At 41.0% G+C, this 19,521-nt stretch overlaps 1 protein-coding gene across 1 annotated transcript in view; it reads left to right on the forward strand.

The window, feature by feature from the left end:
• SGCB (sarcoglycan, beta (43kDa dystrophin-associated glycoprotein)) overlaps positions 1-19,521 on the forward strand; it is a 27,330-nt gene that overhangs the window by 510 nt on the left and 7,299 nt on the right. The window contains exons 2-5 of the mRNA XM_010859714.1: positions 8,700-8,909; positions 17,165-17,350; positions 18,120-18,311; positions 18,637-18,768. Of these exons, the coding sequence (XP_010858016.1) occupies positions 8,700-8,909; positions 17,165-17,350; positions 18,120-18,311; positions 18,637-18,768 (720 nt within the window). The remainder of the gene's footprint in view (positions 1-8,699; positions 8,910-17,164; positions 17,351-18,119; positions 18,312-18,636; positions 18,769-19,521) is intronic.

The raw sequence follows: 19,521 nt of genomic DNA on the forward strand, positions 1-19,521 counted from the left end.
AAAAACCCCCAGCCAACGAGCCGCCAGCCTCCCCTGATACCAGCCAAAAAACAGTCAGCTGTTATTGGATATCAGCTTGCGGCCACTTCTTGTGTGCCATCCCCCTAGGCTGACAGCCACGTTTCTCCTCCCGCTTTGGTTCTGGAGACTAAGTCGCCAATCAGTACAAGACTGTCTCCTATCCAGTTGGTTTAAAATCATTTTTTAAAAATCCTTTATCAAGTATTCCCTAATCTGCATTGTAAACTTGTAACTTAGAATAGCTTAAAAGGCTATTTTCTTCCCCAAAAGCAGGCTATACATTATGCACACACTTACACACACATGCACACATTTACACACACACACACACACACACACACACACCTGTAGTTACTAGGGTGGTTTGTTATAATAAAAATAATTTTGATAGTCTCTTCCTCCCTTCTTAACTGTTATTTTCCTTTAACAATAAACTGTGGTAGGATAGTTTCTTTGGAAACGTCTCATTCTTCAGCATTGTTGAAAAAAATAAATGAGCCAGGTAGCCAACATTCTGTTTCCAGAAAAATCTTGTCTGGAAAGATTTTCTTAAGTAATTAACTGCTTTTAGAGACATAGTAGGTAGATATCACTGGAACAGTGATGCTGAGCGCCATGAAAAATAAAAGACATGACATCTGCCTTCAAAGTTAAAGTCGAACTGCCAGATAAATGCAGAAAAATCAGCTAAAGATGGTAGGCAAGCTACAGCACCTAAACAATAAAATGTAAAGGAATGAGTGAAATTGAGACAAAGCTTCTTGGAGTTGTTGAGATTGAAATTGTCCCTTGCTTTTGTGATTTCCCTCCTGAATTATCAGCGCCTGTTTTAGACGGTTCTTTTTTCATCTGCATCACTTGTTGATACTCTTGGGAGTTCCACCTAGTTTCTATTCTTGCTTTACACAAAGACTGGGCAATCTGATCCATCCCTTATTCTCCACTTCAGAGTTAGGTATTTATGTCTCCAGTCGGAATTTAACTGAATTTTCCACGGGCACCCCAAAGTCAGAAATTTTTAATGGTGAATGGTGCATCACACTCACCATTAAAAGGGCTACAACCATCCATTCACTTGGTTCACCTTGCCACAAGCAGGACTGGCTCAAGGGAGCTCAGGATGGACCCACCTTTGGGTTAATGCTCTGCTCTCCCAGGCTTGGTACTTGAGCAGAGAACCTCACATTTTCTTTTTGCTCTAGACCCCACAAATTATGTATCAGGCCCTACTTGGGGGTCATCTTAGATCCCCTTAAGCAACACTCACATCCAGTCAATCACCGGATCCTTTCAGTTCTACCTCTTGAGGACTCTCCCAAATCTTGATGTGCAGTGTCAAAATTCAGTCAAGCCTTCCTTTGGACTGTTAGGGAAACCTGCTGTTGATGTCTCCATCTCTAAACTCATCTATTCCAGTTCAACTCTTCTTGGTTTAATTTTGCTGTAATGCAAATCTATCACTAACCTATTTTAAATCCCCATTGCCTTCAGAATAGAGTCTGTCATTCTTGATGTGGTACTTATATCTACTCATTTATTGATCCCTAACCACATCTTGGGGCTTCCCAGTGGCTCAGCGGTCAGGAATCCACCTCCAAAGCAGGAGATCCAAGTTTAATCCCTGAGTGGGGAAGATCCCCTGGAGGAGGAGGGCATGGTAACCCACTCCAGTATTCTTGCCTGGAGAATCCCATGAACAGAGGAGCCTGGAGGAGTTCAGTCCATAGGGTTGCAAAGAGTCGGACATGACTAAAGTGACTTAGCATGCAAGCACAACCACATTGCACTTCTTATTTTGTCCCATTCGTATACTCATCTTCTTCACCATCCATATAAAATTACCAACATTAGTTTGCACAAGATGACCTCTACTCAGTTTCATGATGTTTCCTCTGCCTGGAAGGCCTTTCTTGGTACTTTACTTGGCTAACTTCTGTTTGTCCTTCAATGTTCAACTGAGGCCCCAGCTTTTTTGAAGAATCGTCAACTCATGACCTTGGTAAGTCAAAGGGTATTCCTCTTATGCACTCTTTTCAGTTTCATTGCTCTACCACTGCACTTGCCATGTTGAGCTGTAATTGCTAATGACTCCATCTATCTACTCTGCTGGCCTGTAAGTAAGTTTGTTGAAAGTAGGTGCTATGCCTTGCACGTCTTTGTAGTCTGGAACATCTGGCATATAGTAACTCATCAGTAAATGGTAAGTACAAAGAATGAAATATACTGATGTACATGAATTGACAGAGAAAAGTAAAGAATTCATCCCAAGAAGGTAAGATGTGCCCTGTCTCTCTCTTATGTAGACCTGTATTCAGAGTCTGGCTAAGAGTTCTAAATTGCCCGTCTGACATCACTGTCATAATCCTATACTGGATCTGTGAAAATTAGAAGCAAACTCACTTTCCCTAAGATATTCTACTTTCTCTGGCCGAAAAACTACCAAAATACAAATTCAGCTCTAAAATGTTTGCAGTGTCGACAGGCCCTCATAGCTTCTGCACCTCATGTGGATACACAACCTACACGACTGTATTCAGCAACTTGTTTTGTGTTAAACCTGTTAAGTAGATTGAAAGCTCTTCTACAAAGCCTTTCTTACCGCTTCAGTTCAGTTCACTCACTCAGTTGTGTCCGCTCTTTGCGACTCCATGAACCACAGCACGCCAGGCCTCCCTATCCATCACCAACTCCCAGAGTTCACGCAAACCCATGTCCACTGAGTCGGTGATGCCATCCAACCATCTCATCCTCTGTCGTCCCCTCCTCCTCCTGCCCTCAAACTTTCCCAGCATCAGGGTCTGTTCAAATGAGTCAGTTCTTCGCATCAGGTGGCCAAAGTATTGGAGTTTCAGCTTCAGCATCAGTCCTACCAATGAACACCCAGGACTGATCTCCTTTAGGATGGACTGGTTGGATCTCCTTGCAGTCCAAGGGACTCTCAAGAGCCTTCTCCAACACCACAGTTCAAAAGCATCAATTCTTCAGTGCTCAGCTTTCTTTATAGTCCAACTGTTATATCCATACATGACCACTGGAAAAACCATAACCTCAACTAGACGGACCTTTGTTGACAGAGTAATGTCTTTGTTTTTTAATATGCTATCTAGGTTGGTCATTATTTTCCTTCCAAGGAGCAAGTGTCTTTTAATTTCATGGCTGCAATCACCATTTGCAGTGATTTTGGAGCATCTATTTCTGCTTTATTGACTATGCCAAAGCCTTTGACTGTGTGGATCACAATAAACTGTGGAAAATTCTGAAAGAGATGGGAATACCAGACCACCTGACCTGCCTCTTGAGAAACCTGTTTGCAGGTCAGGAAGCAACAGTTAGAACTGGACATGGAACAACAGACTGGTTCCAAATAGGAAAAAGAGTACGTGAAGGCTGTATTTTGTCACCCTGCTTATTTAACTTTTATGCAGAGTACATAATGAGAAACGCTGGGCTGGAGGAAGCACAAGCTGGAATCAAGATTGCCAGGAGAAATATCAATAACTTCATATATGCAGATGACACCACCTTTATGGCAGAAAGTGAAGAAGAACTAAAGAGCCTCTTGATGAAAGTGAAAGAGGAGAGTGAAAAAGTTGGCTTAAAGCTCAACACTGAGAAAACTAAGATCATGGCATCCAGTCCCATCACTTCATGGGAGATAGATGGGGCAACAGTGGAAACTGTGGCTGACTTTATTTTTCTGGGCTCCAAAATCACTGCAGATGGTGATTGCAGCCATGAAATTAAAAGATGTTTATGCTTGCTGCTTGGTGGAGTTTAAAAAATTTTGTCTGCCACATTACCCACAATGATTATTCTTGCCTTTTTCTGTTTTCCATAAGCCCTCAACCAGCCTGCTACCCCTGCAACCACAGTAAGATTCCAGATGCCCTCTCCGCTCTTTATTGAGAGCTGACCTTGCCTTTTACATCCCGAGGAAAAATAGAAATGGTTTCTCTTCCTGGTGTGAACCATTTGAATGAAATGGGAGCCCACCTTTTAAGACTCTTCTGTACATTCACTTTCTTTCCTGTCTCCTGGAGGATCTTATTTCCCTCATTACTCTGCCCTACTCTGAGGTATCTGGTCTTTGTCCTTCTTGGCATGTTTCCCTCTGCCATCAAACATGTGAGTCTTCCTACAAATTGTTGGAAAGGGACAGAAAGATCCTAACAACAAGAACAAGCACAGTTTTCCTCTGACAGTACATAATTCTTTAGTTATTGTCTTCTCTCTCAATGAAAATAAATGTACACTTGCTGGCATCTTTTCAGGACTATTTCTACTTACCAGTTTGCTACTCAGAGTTTGAAAATCACAGAGGCAATTCTTACCATATTAAGTTCAGCAATGCTGCACATCCTTAGTTTTCTTGTATTTCTCAGTTTCCATTGCTCCTGCACAAAGTTTTCCAAGAGTACTTCCTTGGCCTTTTGTTCTTTTGCTCTATACAGGGGTCCCTGACTTCCAGGACCCAATGCCTGATGATCTGAGGTGTAGCTGATGGAATAATAATAGAAATAAAGTGTGCAATAAATGTAATGCCCTTGAATCATCCCCAGACCATCCCCCTACACCCCAGTCTGTGGAAAAATTGTCTTCCATGATACTGATCCCTGGTGCCACAAAAAGGGTTGGGGACCACTGCTTCATGTTTTTTTTTTTTTTTTTACAGTAGACTGATATTAGTCTCATAGATTTAATTTACTTTGAAGCTGAAGACTCAAATTCGTCAAGTCCTGACTGACCTAATATCTCATACCATCCTTCTCATTGCCTCTGAGGCATGTGGTCGTTTCTCATTCAGTTCAAATGCAGCATATGTAAAATCTCCCTGCTTCATTCCCCATGTTTAACTAGTCACCATTCAGTAAACTGAGGGGCTTTTTTTTTTTTAAACCTGGCTACAAATTCACTCAGTTATTCTCTTGAAGTGTATTTTTAATCTCTCCTTTTTCATCCCACCTGTTTTAGGCCGTCAATACCTTGAGTTTCCCTTACGACAACATCCCAGCAGCCTACTTGCTAATATTCTCCTCTTTCCTGTGTCTCCTGCAAATACTCACACATTTAGCATCCTGAAATATATATTGTTCACATTCAGAGACCTTTAGTGACTCACAAATAAACAGATGTCAAGACTAGAATTTGTTCACAGGTGTCCCAAAACTTCCACAACCTGTCCTCCTTTTCCGCCTTGATCCTGCCTGCATTGCCAGATCTGACTCACCTGCTCCTTCTGGTTTCCCGGACAACTCTAAGCCCTGCTGTCTCTTCTCCCATGAACTCCACAGCATGTATTGTCTGTACTATTGATTTTGGCATCGGAGCATACAGAATACGTTATTGTGCAAATCACATTTGTAATATCTGGAGGATAAGGATCTTGTCCTGTATTTCTTTTGTATTCCTATGTATGGGATTAATGTTAAAGCCTAAAGAGCTTAAAAAATGCTTATTCAATAAATTAATTTTCTCAAAGCTCTCAAAAATATGAAAGTTGGGCAGTAAGCATTTCTACTCCTTCCTTTTATGTTCATGATATACCAAATAATCACCTACAATGTCATTCAACCTTAGTCAGAGGTTCTCAAATTTTTTGGTCTCTGGTTTTCTTTTTACTCTTCAAAATGACTGAGAATCCCAAAGAGAAAAAGCTGTGGATTTGTAGGGGGAAATCAAGAGAAATTAAGTCTGAAGGAATCTCTGGTATCTGAAATTATTAGACATACTCATTTCAGTAAAATATCACTGAGTGCCTTGTTGTTCAGTTGCCAAGGTGTGTCTGACTCTGCAACCCCATGGACTGCAGCACGCCAGGCCTCCCTGTCCTTCACCAACTCCTGGAGTTTACTCAAACTCCTGTCCATCGAGTCGATGATGCCATCCAACCATCTCATCCTCTGTCATCCCCTTCTCCTCCCGCCTTCAATCTTTCCCAGCATCAGGTTCTTTTCCAGTGAGTCAGCTCTTCACATCAGGTGGCCAAAGTATTGGAGTTTCAGCTTCAACATCAGTCCTTCCAATGAACACCCAGGACTGATCTCATTTAGGATGGACTGGTTGGATCTCCTTGCAGTCCAAGGGACTCTGAAGAGTTTTCTCTAACACCACAGTTCAAAAGCATCAATTCTTCGGCACTCAGCTTTCTTCACAGTCCAACTCACATCCATACATGACCACTGGAAAAACCATAGCCTTGACTAGACGGACCTTTGTTGGCAAAGTAATGTCTCTGCTTTTTAACATGCTGTCTAGGTTGGTCATAACTTTCCTTCCAAGGAGCAAGCGTCTTTTAATTTAATGGCTGCAATCACCATCTGCAGTGATTTTAGAGCCCCCCAAAATAAAGTCTGTCACTGTTTCCACTGTTTACCCAACCTTTTGAGCTGAAGTGATGGGACCAGATGCCATGATCTTAGTTTTCTGAATGTTGAGCTTTAAGCCAACTTTTTCACTCTCCTCTTTCACTTTCAACAAGAGGCTCTTTAGTTCTTTGCTTTCTGCCATAAGGGTTGTGTCATCTGCACATCTGAGGTTATTGATATTTCTCCCGGCAATCTTGATTCCAGCTTGTGCTTCATCCAACCCAGCATTTCTTATGATGTACTCTGCATATAAGTTAAATAAGCAGGGTGACAATATACAGCCTTGACGTACTCCTTTCCCTATTTGGAACCAGTCTGTTGTCCCATGTCCAGTTCTAACTACGCCAGAATACTGGAGTGGGTAGCCTTTCCCTTCTCCAGGGGATCTTCCCAACCCAGGAATCGAACCCAGGTCTCCCGCGCAGCTGAGCCAGATGGAAAGACAGAAAAACCATACCTTTGACTATATGGACCTTTGTCGGTGAAGTGATGTCTCTGCTTTTTCTCTGCTGTCTAGGTTTGTCATAGCTTTTCTTCCAAGGAGCAAGCATCTTTTACTTTCCTGGCTACTGTCACCACAGTGACTTTGAAGCCCAAGAAAATAAAATCTGTTACTGTTTCCACTTTTTCCCCATCTATTTGCCATGAAGTGATGGGAGCAGATCCCTTGATCTTAGTTTTTTGAATGCTGAATTTTAAGCCAGCTTTTTCCCTCTTCTCTTTAACCCTCATCAAGAGACTCTTTATTTCCTCTTTGCTTTCTGCCATTAGAGTGGCATCATCTGCATCTCTGAGGTTGTTGATATTTTCCCCGGCAATATCAGCAGCACAATGGTTGCTTTATGGTAACTTAATGTAGCCAGTGGGCTTCCCTGGTGGTTCTGCCTGTCAATGCAAGAGACTCAGGTTTGATCCCTGGGTCGGGAAGATCCCCTGGAGAAATGGCAATTTTTTGGAAATGGCAATCCACTCTAGTATTCTTGCCTGGGCAGTCTCATGAACAGAGGAGCCTCATGGGCTATAGTTCACAGGATCTCAAAAGAGCTGGACACAACTCAGCAACTAAACAACAAATGTTAATCAGTACAGTTCTTTCATGGTAGCCTAACCTATACACTTGTGAATGAATTGTAAAAATAAAAACTTTTTATGGCATAAAGTATCACAATCATATTCATATCCTTTTTAAAAAGCCAGTGATATGGGATGATCAGCTGATAACCAGTTTCTCCAGTTATGAGACAGAGAGACTGTACATAATATAATTCTTTAAAAACAAGGTTATAAAACAGTAAGGAAATTGTTATTACTTTTATATTAACTATTACTCATCTTATGTATCTACATGTTTTATACATTCACAGCAAATCTTTTAATTTTTTCAGTATTTCATCTGCAAGTTTTTTTAAATTGTTGAAAATCTCCAAAATTTTTTCCAATACATTTATTGAAAAAAATCCATATATAAGTGGATCCATGCTGTTCAAACCCATTTTGTTCAAGGGTCATCTGCACATTCATGAGAGAAGAAGAGTAAAAAAAGAAAACAGCATCATAGAAGGTTTCTTTTGAAAATGATTTTCACCCTCCAGACACTTAAAGGATTTCAAGAAACCTCTCCATGGTTTCTCAGCCCATACTTTGAAAACTGCTGGTCTAGGATAATACTAACTTTAGCCAACTGGAGTGATAAGTAAAGTGTATTAGCCTTTCTAAATTCTTTTCATGTAAATGAAGTATGTATATGATTAAGCAGATCTTTATAAATTATTAATAAAAACAGTTCCACTATAGAGTATATCTATCAGCTCTCCCCCAAAATGAGCTGGCTGTTCACTTGACTGATGGTAGGACTATTCAAAGCAGATAGTGGAAGTCTGTTATCAGACTGTTACCTACAACCCTTCTCAGTACAGTCATGTCCCCGCTTGGAGCCTGCAACTCAACATGTGTGTGCATGCATGCTAAGTCACTTCAGTTGTGTCCAGTGCTTTGCAACCCTTTGGACTGTAGCCTGCCAGGCTCTGTCCATGGGGATTCTCCAGACAAGAATACTAGATAGAGTGGGTTGCCATGCCCTCCTCCAGAGGATCTTTCCAACCCAGGGATCAAACCATGTCTCCTGCATTGGCAGATGGGTTCTTTACCACTAGCGTCACCTAGGAAGCTCCAGTGCAACATGACTTGAGGTTTATTAGTAGAAAATGTATCACTAACCAATTCAGCTTTCTTTCCGTATGAATTTGCACCTAACAAATAATGCATCCAAAATAGAGGGTATAGCTGCTCCATTGTGTTCTATTTTGCTTTTAGCAAAGTTCCAATGGTCCTGTGAAGAAGTCCATGCGTGAGAAGGCTGTTGAAAGAAGGAATGTCAATAAAGAGCACAACAGTAACTTTAAAGCCGGCTATATTCCAATCGATGAAGATCGCCTCCATAAAACGGGACTGAGAGGGAGAAAGGGCAATTTAGCCATCTGTGTGATTGTCCTCCTGTTTATCCTGGCTGTCATCAATTTAATTGTGAGTATTTAGCACAGAGTATTCTTTTCTTAATTAGCATGAGGAATTTTTCTTCTGTTTTTAGTGAAATCATGGTAAAGAATCTGCCTGCAGTGTGGGAGACCCAGTCAGTCCCTCAGTTGGGAAGATCCCCTGGAGAAGGAAATGGCAACCCACTCCAGTATTCTTGCCTGGAGAGTTCCATGGACAGAGGAGCCTGGCAGTCTACAGCCCATGGGGTTGCCAAGAGTCAGACACGACTGAGCAACTAACACTTTCTTACCTTGTTTTTTTGGCATTTAGCTTTACTGTACTTTGCCTATACTGCATTTTTTACAGATTGAAGATTTGAGGCAGCCTTGTCCCAGGCATGCCTGTTAGTGCCAGGCATGGCAGCATGCTCACTTTTTCCAGCAGTGTCTGCTCACTTCAGTCCCCTTGTCACAGTTCAGAAATTTTCACTATATCTCAAGAGTTTTTCTCATTATTATATTTTTTATGGTGATCTCTGACCAGTGATCTTTAATATTACCATTGTAATTGTGTGGGGTTCCCACTATCCACATCCATAAAAGATGGTGAATTTAATTGATAAATGTTGTATGCATTCTGATTGCTCCATCCACTAGCCCTTCCCCCCTTTCACTCTTTCTCTCTCTCTACTTGAAGTGAAGTGAGGTGAAGTCACTCGGTCATGTCTGACTCCCATCATGCTCCTCTGTCCATGGGATTTTCCAGGCAAGAATACTGGAGTGGGTTGCCATTTCCTTCTCCAGGGAATCTTCCCAACCCAGGGATCTAACCTGGGCCTCCTGCATTGTAGACAGACTCCTTACTGGATGAGCCATTCCCTAAGAGGCCGTTCCCATGGCCTCTTAAGTGTTCAAGTGAAAGGAGGAGTTGCAAGTATCTCTCAGTTTAAATCAAAAGTTAGATATGATTCAGCTTAGTGAGGAAGGTACATGACAAGCTGAAATCAGCTGAAAGCTAGGTCTTTTATGCCAAACACTTAGACAAGTTGTGAATGCAAAGAAAAGCTTCTTAAAGGAAATTGAAGGTCCTACTCTAGGGAATTCCTTGGTGGTTCAGTGGTTAGGATTTGACACTTTGACTGCCAAAGTGCCCATTTAAATTCCTGGTCGAGAAATTAAGATCTCACAAGCTTTGCAGCACAACAACAACAAAAACTTAATTCCTATTCTAGAGAACACATGAATGGTAAGAAAACAAAATAGTTTTATTGCTGATACAGAAAAAGTTTTACTTGTCTGAATGGAAGATCAAACCAGCCACAAAACTCTCTTAAGTCAAAGCCAAATCCAGAGTAACTAACACCTTTCAATTCTATGAAGGCTGAGAGAGGTAAGGAAGCTGCAGAAGTTTGAAGCTAATGGAGGTTGGTTCATGGCGTTTAAGAAAAAAGGCTCTCCATAACATAAAAGTACAAGGTGAAATAACCTGTGCTGATATAGAAGCTGCGACAAGTTATCCAGAAGACCTAGCTAAGATCATTACTGAAGGTGACTTCACTAAATGACAGATTATCAATGCAGACAAAACAGCCTTATGTTGGAAGAAGATGCCATCTAAGACTTTCGTAGCTAGAGAGAAGCCAGTGCCTGGCTTCAGAGAACACGCTGATTCTCTTGTTGGGGGCTGAGACAGCCAGTGACTTTAAGTTGCATCCAGCGCTTATTTGCCATTTGGAAAATCCTAGGGCCCTAAGAATTATGCTAAATCTTCTGTGTCTGGGCTCTGTAAGTGGAACAACCAAGTCTGGATAACTGCACACTTGTTTACAACATAATTTACTGAATATTTTAAGCCCACTGTTGAGATTTGCTGCTCAGGAAAAAAAAAAAGTTTCTTTCAAAATGTTACTGCTCGTTGATGATGCATCAGTCACCTAAGAGCTCTGATAGAGATGCACAACGTTGTTTGTGGTGTAGATGTAGTGTTGTTTTCATGCCTGGTAACACAACATCCAGTCTGCAGCCCACCCATCAAGCAATAATTTTGACTTCCAGGTCTTATTAAGAAATATATTTTTTATTAAAAAAAAAAGAAATACATTTTTTAAGGATAATAGCTACCGTAGATAGTGACTCCTCTGATGGATCTGAGCAAAGTAAGTTGAAAAGCCTTTGGAAAGAATTCATTATTCCAGATACCATCAAGAACAATGGGGGTTTATGGGAAGAGGTCAAAATATCAATGTACACTGCAGTTTGAAAGAAGTTGATTGCAGTCCTTATGGTTGACTTTGAGTGGTTCAAGACTTCAGTGGATCAAGTAACTATAGATGTGGTAGAAATATCAAGATAATTAGAAAGAGCCTGAAGATGTGATAAATTGCCACCATCCCCCTGATAAAGGATAAGGAGTTGCTTCTTATGGATGAGCAAAGAAAGTGGTTTCTTGAGATGAAATCTCCTCCTGAGGGAGATGCTATGAAGATTATGGACATGACAATAAAGGATTTAGACTGTTACATAAATTTAGTTGATAAAGCAGTGGCAGGTCCTGCACAGAGATGCCTCAAAGCCTTGTTAAGACTGGATCTCCGTGAAGCCCTGCTATACCCACGTTTACCTGGAGATTTGGGTAGGCATGGCTTCATGATTTATAAAATCAGGAGTGCTGATAAAAGAGGTAAAGCCTTGTAAGTTTCCAGTCCTGCACCTGCTCGTGGTCATCATTAACCAGCTTTACTTGAGTGGGATGTAGGTCTGACTGTGTTGTGGGAACACAGGACGTTGTGTATGCTTGTAGCAGTGCTGCTGCTCTCGGGCATGAATAAATGTGCCTGTGAGGACCTCTCACCCGCCACACACACACACACACACACACACATAAATAATAAAAGCAGTAGCAGGATTTGAGAGGATTGACTCCAATTTTGAAAGAAGTCATACTGTAGGTAAAATGCTATCAGCTATGTGTACTACAGAAAAGTCATGAAGAGTCAGTGCAGCAAACTTCATTATCATCTTATTTTTAAAAATTGCCACAACCACCCCAGCCCTTCAGCAACCACCACCCCGATCTGTCAGCAGCCATGAATGTCAAGGCAAGACCCTCCACCAGCAAAGAGTTTATACTCACTAAGGGCTCAGGTGATAGCATTTTTTAGAAAATAAGTATTTTTTAATTAAGGTATGTACATTTTTTTTTTTTTGGCCTAACCTCATGGCTTGCATGGAGAAGGCAGTGGCACCCCACTCCAGTACTTTTGCTTGGAAAATCCCATGGACGGAGGAGCCTGGTGGGCTGCAGTCCATGGGGTCGCTAAGAGTTGGATACGACTGAGCGACTTCACTTCACTTTTCACTTTCATGCATTGGAGAAGGAAATGGCAACCCACTCCAGTGTTATTGCCTGGAGAATCCCGGGGACGGGGAAGCCTGGTGAGCTGCCATCTCTAGGGTCGCACAGAGTCGGACACGACTGAAGGGACTTAGCAGTAGCAGCAGCATGGCTTGCAGGATCTTAGTTCCCTGACTAGAGATCAAACTCAGATCCTCAGCAGTGAGAGTGCTGGGTCCTAACCACTGGACCACCAGGTGTACCAACAGGATTCCCTGAAAGTTGTTTTTTTAGACGTAATGTTATTGCATGCTTAATAGACTACAGTATGCTGCTGCTGCTGCTAAGTCGCTTCAGTCATGTCCGACTCTGTGGGACCCCATAGACAGAAGCCCACCAGGCTCCCCCGTGCCTGGGATTCTCCAGGCAAGAACACTGGAGTGGGTTGCCATTTCCTTCTCCAACGCATGAAAGGGAAAAGTGAAAGTGAAGTCGCTCAGTCGTGTCCGACTCTTCGCGACCCCATGGTCTGCGGCCTACCAGGCTCCTCCGTCCATGGGATTTTCCAGGCAAGAGTACTGGAGTGTGGTGCCATCGCTTTCTCCTAAGTGTCCTTAGGGCTCATCAACTCACATTGAAGGGCTGCAATTGCTGATGACTGTGACATCCTTGTATACTGATACAGCAGGAAATACTTCATTTCTCACCATGTATTAATTTTACTTAGAAAAAAATGTTTATAGACTCTTTCCTTTAAACAACTTAACTTTTAAAAGATTAGCATCAACTCAACAGAAGAGACCTTTCCCAAGATGATTTTATTGCCTTCATCTCTCGTAAAAATACACTCCTTCATGTTTTCTTTCAACTTTTACCAAATTTACTTTGCCTCCTCAGCTTAAAAATAGTGAACCTTGGATGCAGTAAAAGGTTACCTTTTGCAGTCCTAAATCTTTATAGTTGAAGAACGAAAGGACCTGAGGTAGACTAGTTTACACCAAGGTATGAGGAGTTGGTGTATTACCTTTTCCAAAGATAATTGCTTTCTTAAAGAAGGAGACTTTTTAATAAATATTTATTCATTTATTTGGCTGTGTCAGGTCTCAGTTGTGGCACATGGGTTTAGTTGCCCCACGACATGTGGGATCTTAGTTCCTTGACCACGGATCGAACTCATGTCCCCTGCATTGCAAGGCACATTCTTAACCACTGGACCACCAGGAAAGTCTCTTAAAGAAGAAGACTCTTAACCCAAGGTTGAAACTATCTGACAGTTAAATGTGAAACCCTCTGGCATGTGTGTGGACAGACATTTTCAGAGACTGATTATTGGTATCCCTAACACCAATCATGAACATGGATGCAGCAGTTCTACAGGGATTCTGTTTACTGTATTCTTTACTTCTAATACTCTTAAGTCAGTCCTTGTATTTTATGTACATCTAAAACATTTGTGTCTAATTGTTCACTTAAATTGAAAAGAGCTGAAACTATAGCTTTACTAGGAGCACATGTTCTGAATTTATTTTATTGAAAAGTTATGGTTAAGATAGCAAAAAAAAGAGACATTTTTCATCCACTTCTGCTCTAAAAAGTTCAACCTAAGGTTACAATGTCAAGAAGCAGAAATATCTTGGAAGAAAGCGGGAGGCAATCAGAATTCTAAATCATAATATTTGAAGACAAAAAGGAGGATAAGGAATGGCAACTTACCAGAGAAGAGAAACTTCATGTTGGGGAGGGGTTGCAGAGGGCATTGGTGGAAGTGCCTTGCAGAATCCTGAAAAACCTCAGGAAGTGGAAGTACAAGTTCCTTGAAAAGCAGGAGTGAGAGGGGAACCGAAAACAGAAAGCTGCTTTGAAAAATCCGTAGAAGGACCCATGCGATCCCCAGCCCTGCTCCCCTTCCAGCCAGCAGTCACGGAGCTGCCCCTCCTCACCCTGCGCTGAACCAGACAGGATTCTTTCTGCTGAGGGTAGGCATGGGTTTCCACAGGAAAGCAGGGGAGTGCTGCACCCTGAGTCTTGAGGCTCCCTTATCCTCATCCCCCACCTCCAGCTCCCTGCACCAGGCTTACATTCTCTGGGCAGGATCTGAAGATGCTGACACTTGGCAGGTCCCCGTGAAAAAGCTACCTAAATCCCCCTACTGTGAAGCCTGTCAGTTACTAGCCCCACCCCACACAGAGACCTTTCCATGAACTTTTTATAACCACTGTGTTAAATATGAACACAGAGTCACAGGGATCAGTAAATTTTTATGGAAAGCTCCCAGAATTGAGAAATCATTGAGACCAAAAGCACCCAAACCACGGAGAAAGTAGGAATTCAGGGAAATAGAGAAAATGTAGCAAATGACAGTAAACTTAGATGTCCATCAGCAGACGAATGGATAAGGAGGTTGTGTACATATACACAATATCAGGGTTTCCCTGATAGCTCTGTTGGTAAAGAATCTGCCTGTAATGCAGGAGACCCCAGTTTGATTCCTGGATTGGGAAGATCCACTGGAGAAGGGATAGGCTGCCCACTCCAGTATTCTTGGGCTTCCCTTGTGGCTCAGCTGGTAAAGAATCCACCTGCAATGTGGGAGACCCCAGTTTGATTCCTGGGTTGGGAAGATCCCCTGGAGAAGGGAAAGGCTACCCACTCCTGTATTCTGGCCTGGAGAATTCCATGGGCTCTATAGTCCATGGGGTCACAAAGAGTCGGACACAACTGAGTGACTTTCATTTACTTACTTATACACAATGGAATATTACTCAGCTATAAAAAGGAACACATTTGAGTCAGTTCTAATGAGGTGGATGAAACTGGAGCCTATTATACAGAGCGAAGTACTTCAGAAAGAGAAATATCAATACTGTATATTAACACATACGTATGGAATTTAGAAAGACAGTAATGATGATCCTATATGCAAGGCAGCAAAAGAGACACAGAAGTAAAGAACAGGCTTTTGGACTCTGTGGGAGAAGGTGAGGGTGGGATGATTTGAGAGAGTAGCATTGAAACATGTATATTACCATATGTGAAATAGATGACCAGTGCAGGTTCGCTGCATGAAACAGGGCACTCAAAACCAGAGGGATGGGGTCGGGAGGGAGGTGAGTGGGGGATTCAGGATGGGGGGACATGTGCACCCGTGGCTGATTCATGTCGATGTATGGCACAAACCATCATAATATTGCAAACTAATTTTTTAAAAAGATAAAACACTAAAATCATTATCTTCAGAGAAGTAAGAGGATATTGCGTCCATTAAACAAGGATACCATGCCATTAAAAAGCAATTAAAGAATATGGAAAAACTCATAGAAATATACACACATGGGTGGGTAGATGAATGGATAGATAGGTAGGTAGATAGATAACATAGATATTGGAAGAAAAAAGAAACCTGCACGAAATTCAACAAAATTAATCCATGAACATGCTGTTAATAGGAGTTTTAGAAAGAGAAAAGAACACACTAGGGAGAATGTTATCAAATAAATCAAGAAAATTTGAAAGCTACCATTCCGGGTCCATGTGTGTGTGTGAAGTCGCTTCAGTCGTATCTGACTCTGCAACCCTAGGGACCGTAGCCTGCCAGGCTCCTCTGTCCATGGGATTCTCCAGACAACAATACTGGAATGGGTTGCTATTTCCTACTCCAGGGGATTTCCCCCCCCAGAGATGGAACCAGCATCTCTTAAGTCTCCTGCATTGGTAGGCAGGCACTTTACCACTAGACCACCTGGGAAGCCCATTCTGGTCCAGCAGATGCCTAAAAAGGACTCACACCAAAGCTATCACTGTTAAATTTAAGCAGACCAGGAATAAAGCGAAGATCTTAAAATCTTCCAGAGAATTTTTTTTAAAAAGACTACGTATAAAGAACACAAAATCAGAGTGGCATCAGACCTTTCAAAAGCAGTGCTGGAAACTAGCAGGCAGGAGAGCAAGGGCTTTCAAAATTCAGACAGAAAATAATTTCGAATCTAGGAATGTGTGTCAAGCTAAACTATCAATCAAATGTGAAAGATTATAGAGACGTTTTCTTAGCCGTGCTCAAAAAATATTTACTTTCCATACATTCTTCCTAAGGAAGCCACGGGAGACTGCTTTACTGAAAGAAGGTACTAAACCAAGAAGGTTGAAGACAAGGATACAGGAAACTGCATACCCCACACTGGAGAAAGAACAAGGAAGCTGCAGCATGAAAGTGAAGGGAGGGCTCAGGGTAACAGCTGTGAGGCAGACCCAGAGGGCAAGAACAGACTAGAGGCAGAAGATGAGGGTTCCAGAAAGAGTTCTGGGCGAGGAAAACAGAACTAACACATTTTCTGGGAGGTTTGGACTTTTAGAACATTTTATTGAGACACATTTTATAGAAATGTTGGAGAGTTTGAAAAGACTTAGTCTGATATTCAGAGAAATTAAGCAAATAAAGGAAAGACAAAAAGACACTGAAAGACACAAAGCCCAAGAAAAGAACTGCCATCATAGTACAGTGTTTGGGTATGAATAATATTTATTTTGTCATAATGGCTGAGAATACTGAACATGGATGTAACGTGCACTGGAGTTAGGGGAGAAGAAATATAAATGAGCTAAAATTCTCATCTGCTAAAATAGATTAATAGATAACAATCTAAAATTGATCAGTAAAGACATAACACACACCTTATTTAGAAATATGGAGAGAAGTTCTAGACAAAAATAGCTAAAATTGCTTAAAGTGGACAAGATACAGAGGGGGGTAAAAAAAAACTGCTTCCTTTTTTTTAACTTTTAGATTTGTATATAATACCTTGATTAAAATAAAATTGGTTTTGTTTGTAAGTGGAAACCCAGTTTATGTGTTTATGTCACTGATGAAACCATTTAGGAAGTTTAATCCTTTGGCAGCCGCCTTTTCTGTTTGCTTTCAAGTTGTGTTAAGAATGTATGCTGCCTATCAACAGTGGGTTTGATTGCTCTTTTAGATAACACTTGTTATCTGGGCTGTGATTCGCATTGGACCAAATGGCTGTGACAGCATGGAGTTTCATGAAAGTGGTCTGCTTCGATTTAAACAAGTATCTGACATGGGAGTTATACATCCTCTTTATAAGAGCACAGTAGGAGGAAGGCGAAATGAAAATTTAGTCATCACTGGCAACAATCAGCCTGTAAGTAACCATATTATTTGAAAAACATTAGTGAAAAATTCTTTGTAAAAACCTCAAGTTGATTGTTTGAAATGGATATTTTCCTTTAGAGAAAATTCATAATTATATTTGATAATACTGGTCTTGTAATCTATTAATATTCAGTACTTTCTTAATATTCTAGGTTTTGTTTATGGTAACATTTTCTGGGATAGATACAATTACTATGAGAATGCATACTCTTTTCTCCTCCATATGAAGAAACCATTTTATAAAGCACCTTCGGCCCACCCTCGCCTTCCCCCACTGTGTCCAATACAACATTGTAAAGCAGTTATCCTCCAGTTAAAAATAAATTTTAAAAATCATCACCTTCCCAGGTTAGAATAACCTCTACTCCCTGGGTGTCTGGTAGGGAATACGTCCATCTAGTCAGTGGCAACCCCGTCTGGTAGGGAATACATCCATCTAGTCAGTGGCAACCCCTGCCGAATGGCTAATATAACTGACCAGAACCTGAAGGAAGCATCCTTACTGGCCCTGCCCATCTTAGCTCTGGGTCCCTGTGCTCGGCAGCCATCTGTTTTTTGCCAAGCATTACAGCACATAAGCCTGTAAGCCCTCATTTGAAAGAACTCTTCTCCCAAGTGGGTGGAGGGAGTCAGAGAGAGGCAGTGAAAATTACTTGAAGTTAAAAGTCTGTTATTGTAGAGTTTTTGATAATGCTCTTGATGAATTTTGGATGCAGCCTTTTTCAAAAACATATTCATGATGAAGTGTTTTTCTGAAGATTGTTTTTCAGCAAGGGACAACAAAGCTCAGTGTGGAAAAGAACAAAACTTCTATTACAAGTGACATTGGCATGCAGTTTTTCGACCCAAGGACTCAAAATATCTTATTCAGCACAGACTATGAAACTCATGAGTTTCATTTGCCAAGTGGAGTGAAAAGTCTGAATGTTCAAAAAGCATCTACTGAAAGGGTATGGTTTATTTACTTTGCTTTATTAATGGAAGAGAATTACTGTCTAGAGTTACAAAGTGTGTATGGGGAGGAGGCAGTTTTACTGATACAGTGCTGTGAAAGAATTAACTCCAAAATAGTGGAAAAGATTGGTTCTACATTTGTCATCAACTGGTTTGTGTGATCATTATCAAATCATCTCTCTTTACATCTATAAAATATGAATGAAAACACTTGCCTTTCATATTTTTTCATTGAAACTTCTACTCTTCTATCTCTAATAACAATTCTCACTTTAATTTAGAAATTCTTCATCACTAGTTTGTTTTTTTTTTAATTTTCAGATTACTAGCAATGCTACTAGTGACTTAAATATAAAAGTTGATGGGCGTGCTATTGTCCGTGGAAATGAAGGCGTATTCATTATGGGCAAAACCATTCAATTCCACATGGGTGGTAATATGGAGTTAAAGGCTGTGAGTATTTTTTGAATTTAAGTGAATTGCTAGATTCTTGGGTATATAAACCCATGTTTGGAAAGTGTAGTTATGAAAAATGATAGTGTATTTGTATTTTTTTGACATGGAAAGATGTTCACAATAGATTATGAAGTGGAAGTAAGTTGTAAAACAATGTGTGAAATACCTTGTTTTTATTTTTCAGATTATATGTATGTTTATAAAAACCTGGAAGGTTATGCCAAAATGTCAACAGTGGTTAGTTATGGGCAGCAGGGTAACAGATGATTTTTATTTTATTTCTGCTTGCCTGTTACTTTCTAAAAAAATTTTTTTTTGCATAATGATGCCTGTATTATTTTAAAAGGCAAGCAAACAAACAAAAAAAAACTTCTTAAAGAATATCAAAATAACTATCCATGCCCTGAAGTTGATGGGTTTTTTTCAGTTAAAGATATTTCATATCCCTTCCTGGGTTTTGTATCTAGTGATGTAAAAATCAATTCAGTTCAGTTCAGTCGCTCAGTCGTGTCCGACTCTTTGCAGCCCCATGAATTGCAGCACGCCAGGCCTCCCTGTCCATCACCATCTCCCGGAGTTCACTCAAACTCACATCCATCAAGTCGGTGATGCCATCCAGCCATCTCATCCTCTGTTGTCCCCTTTTTCTCCTGCCCCCAATCCCTCCCAGCATCAGAGTCTTTTCCAGTGAGTCAACTCTTCGCATGAGGTGGCCAAAGTACTGGAGTTTCAGCTTTAGCATCATTCCTT

The sequence above is a fragment of the Bison bison genome, unplaced genomic scaffold, assembly GCF_000754665.1.
Source record: "Bison bison bison isolate TAMUID 2011002044 unplaced genomic scaffold, Bison_UMD1.0 scf7180017864458, whole genome shotgun sequence".
NCBI lineage: Eukaryota > Metazoa > Chordata > Mammalia > Artiodactyla > Bovidae > Bison > Bison bison.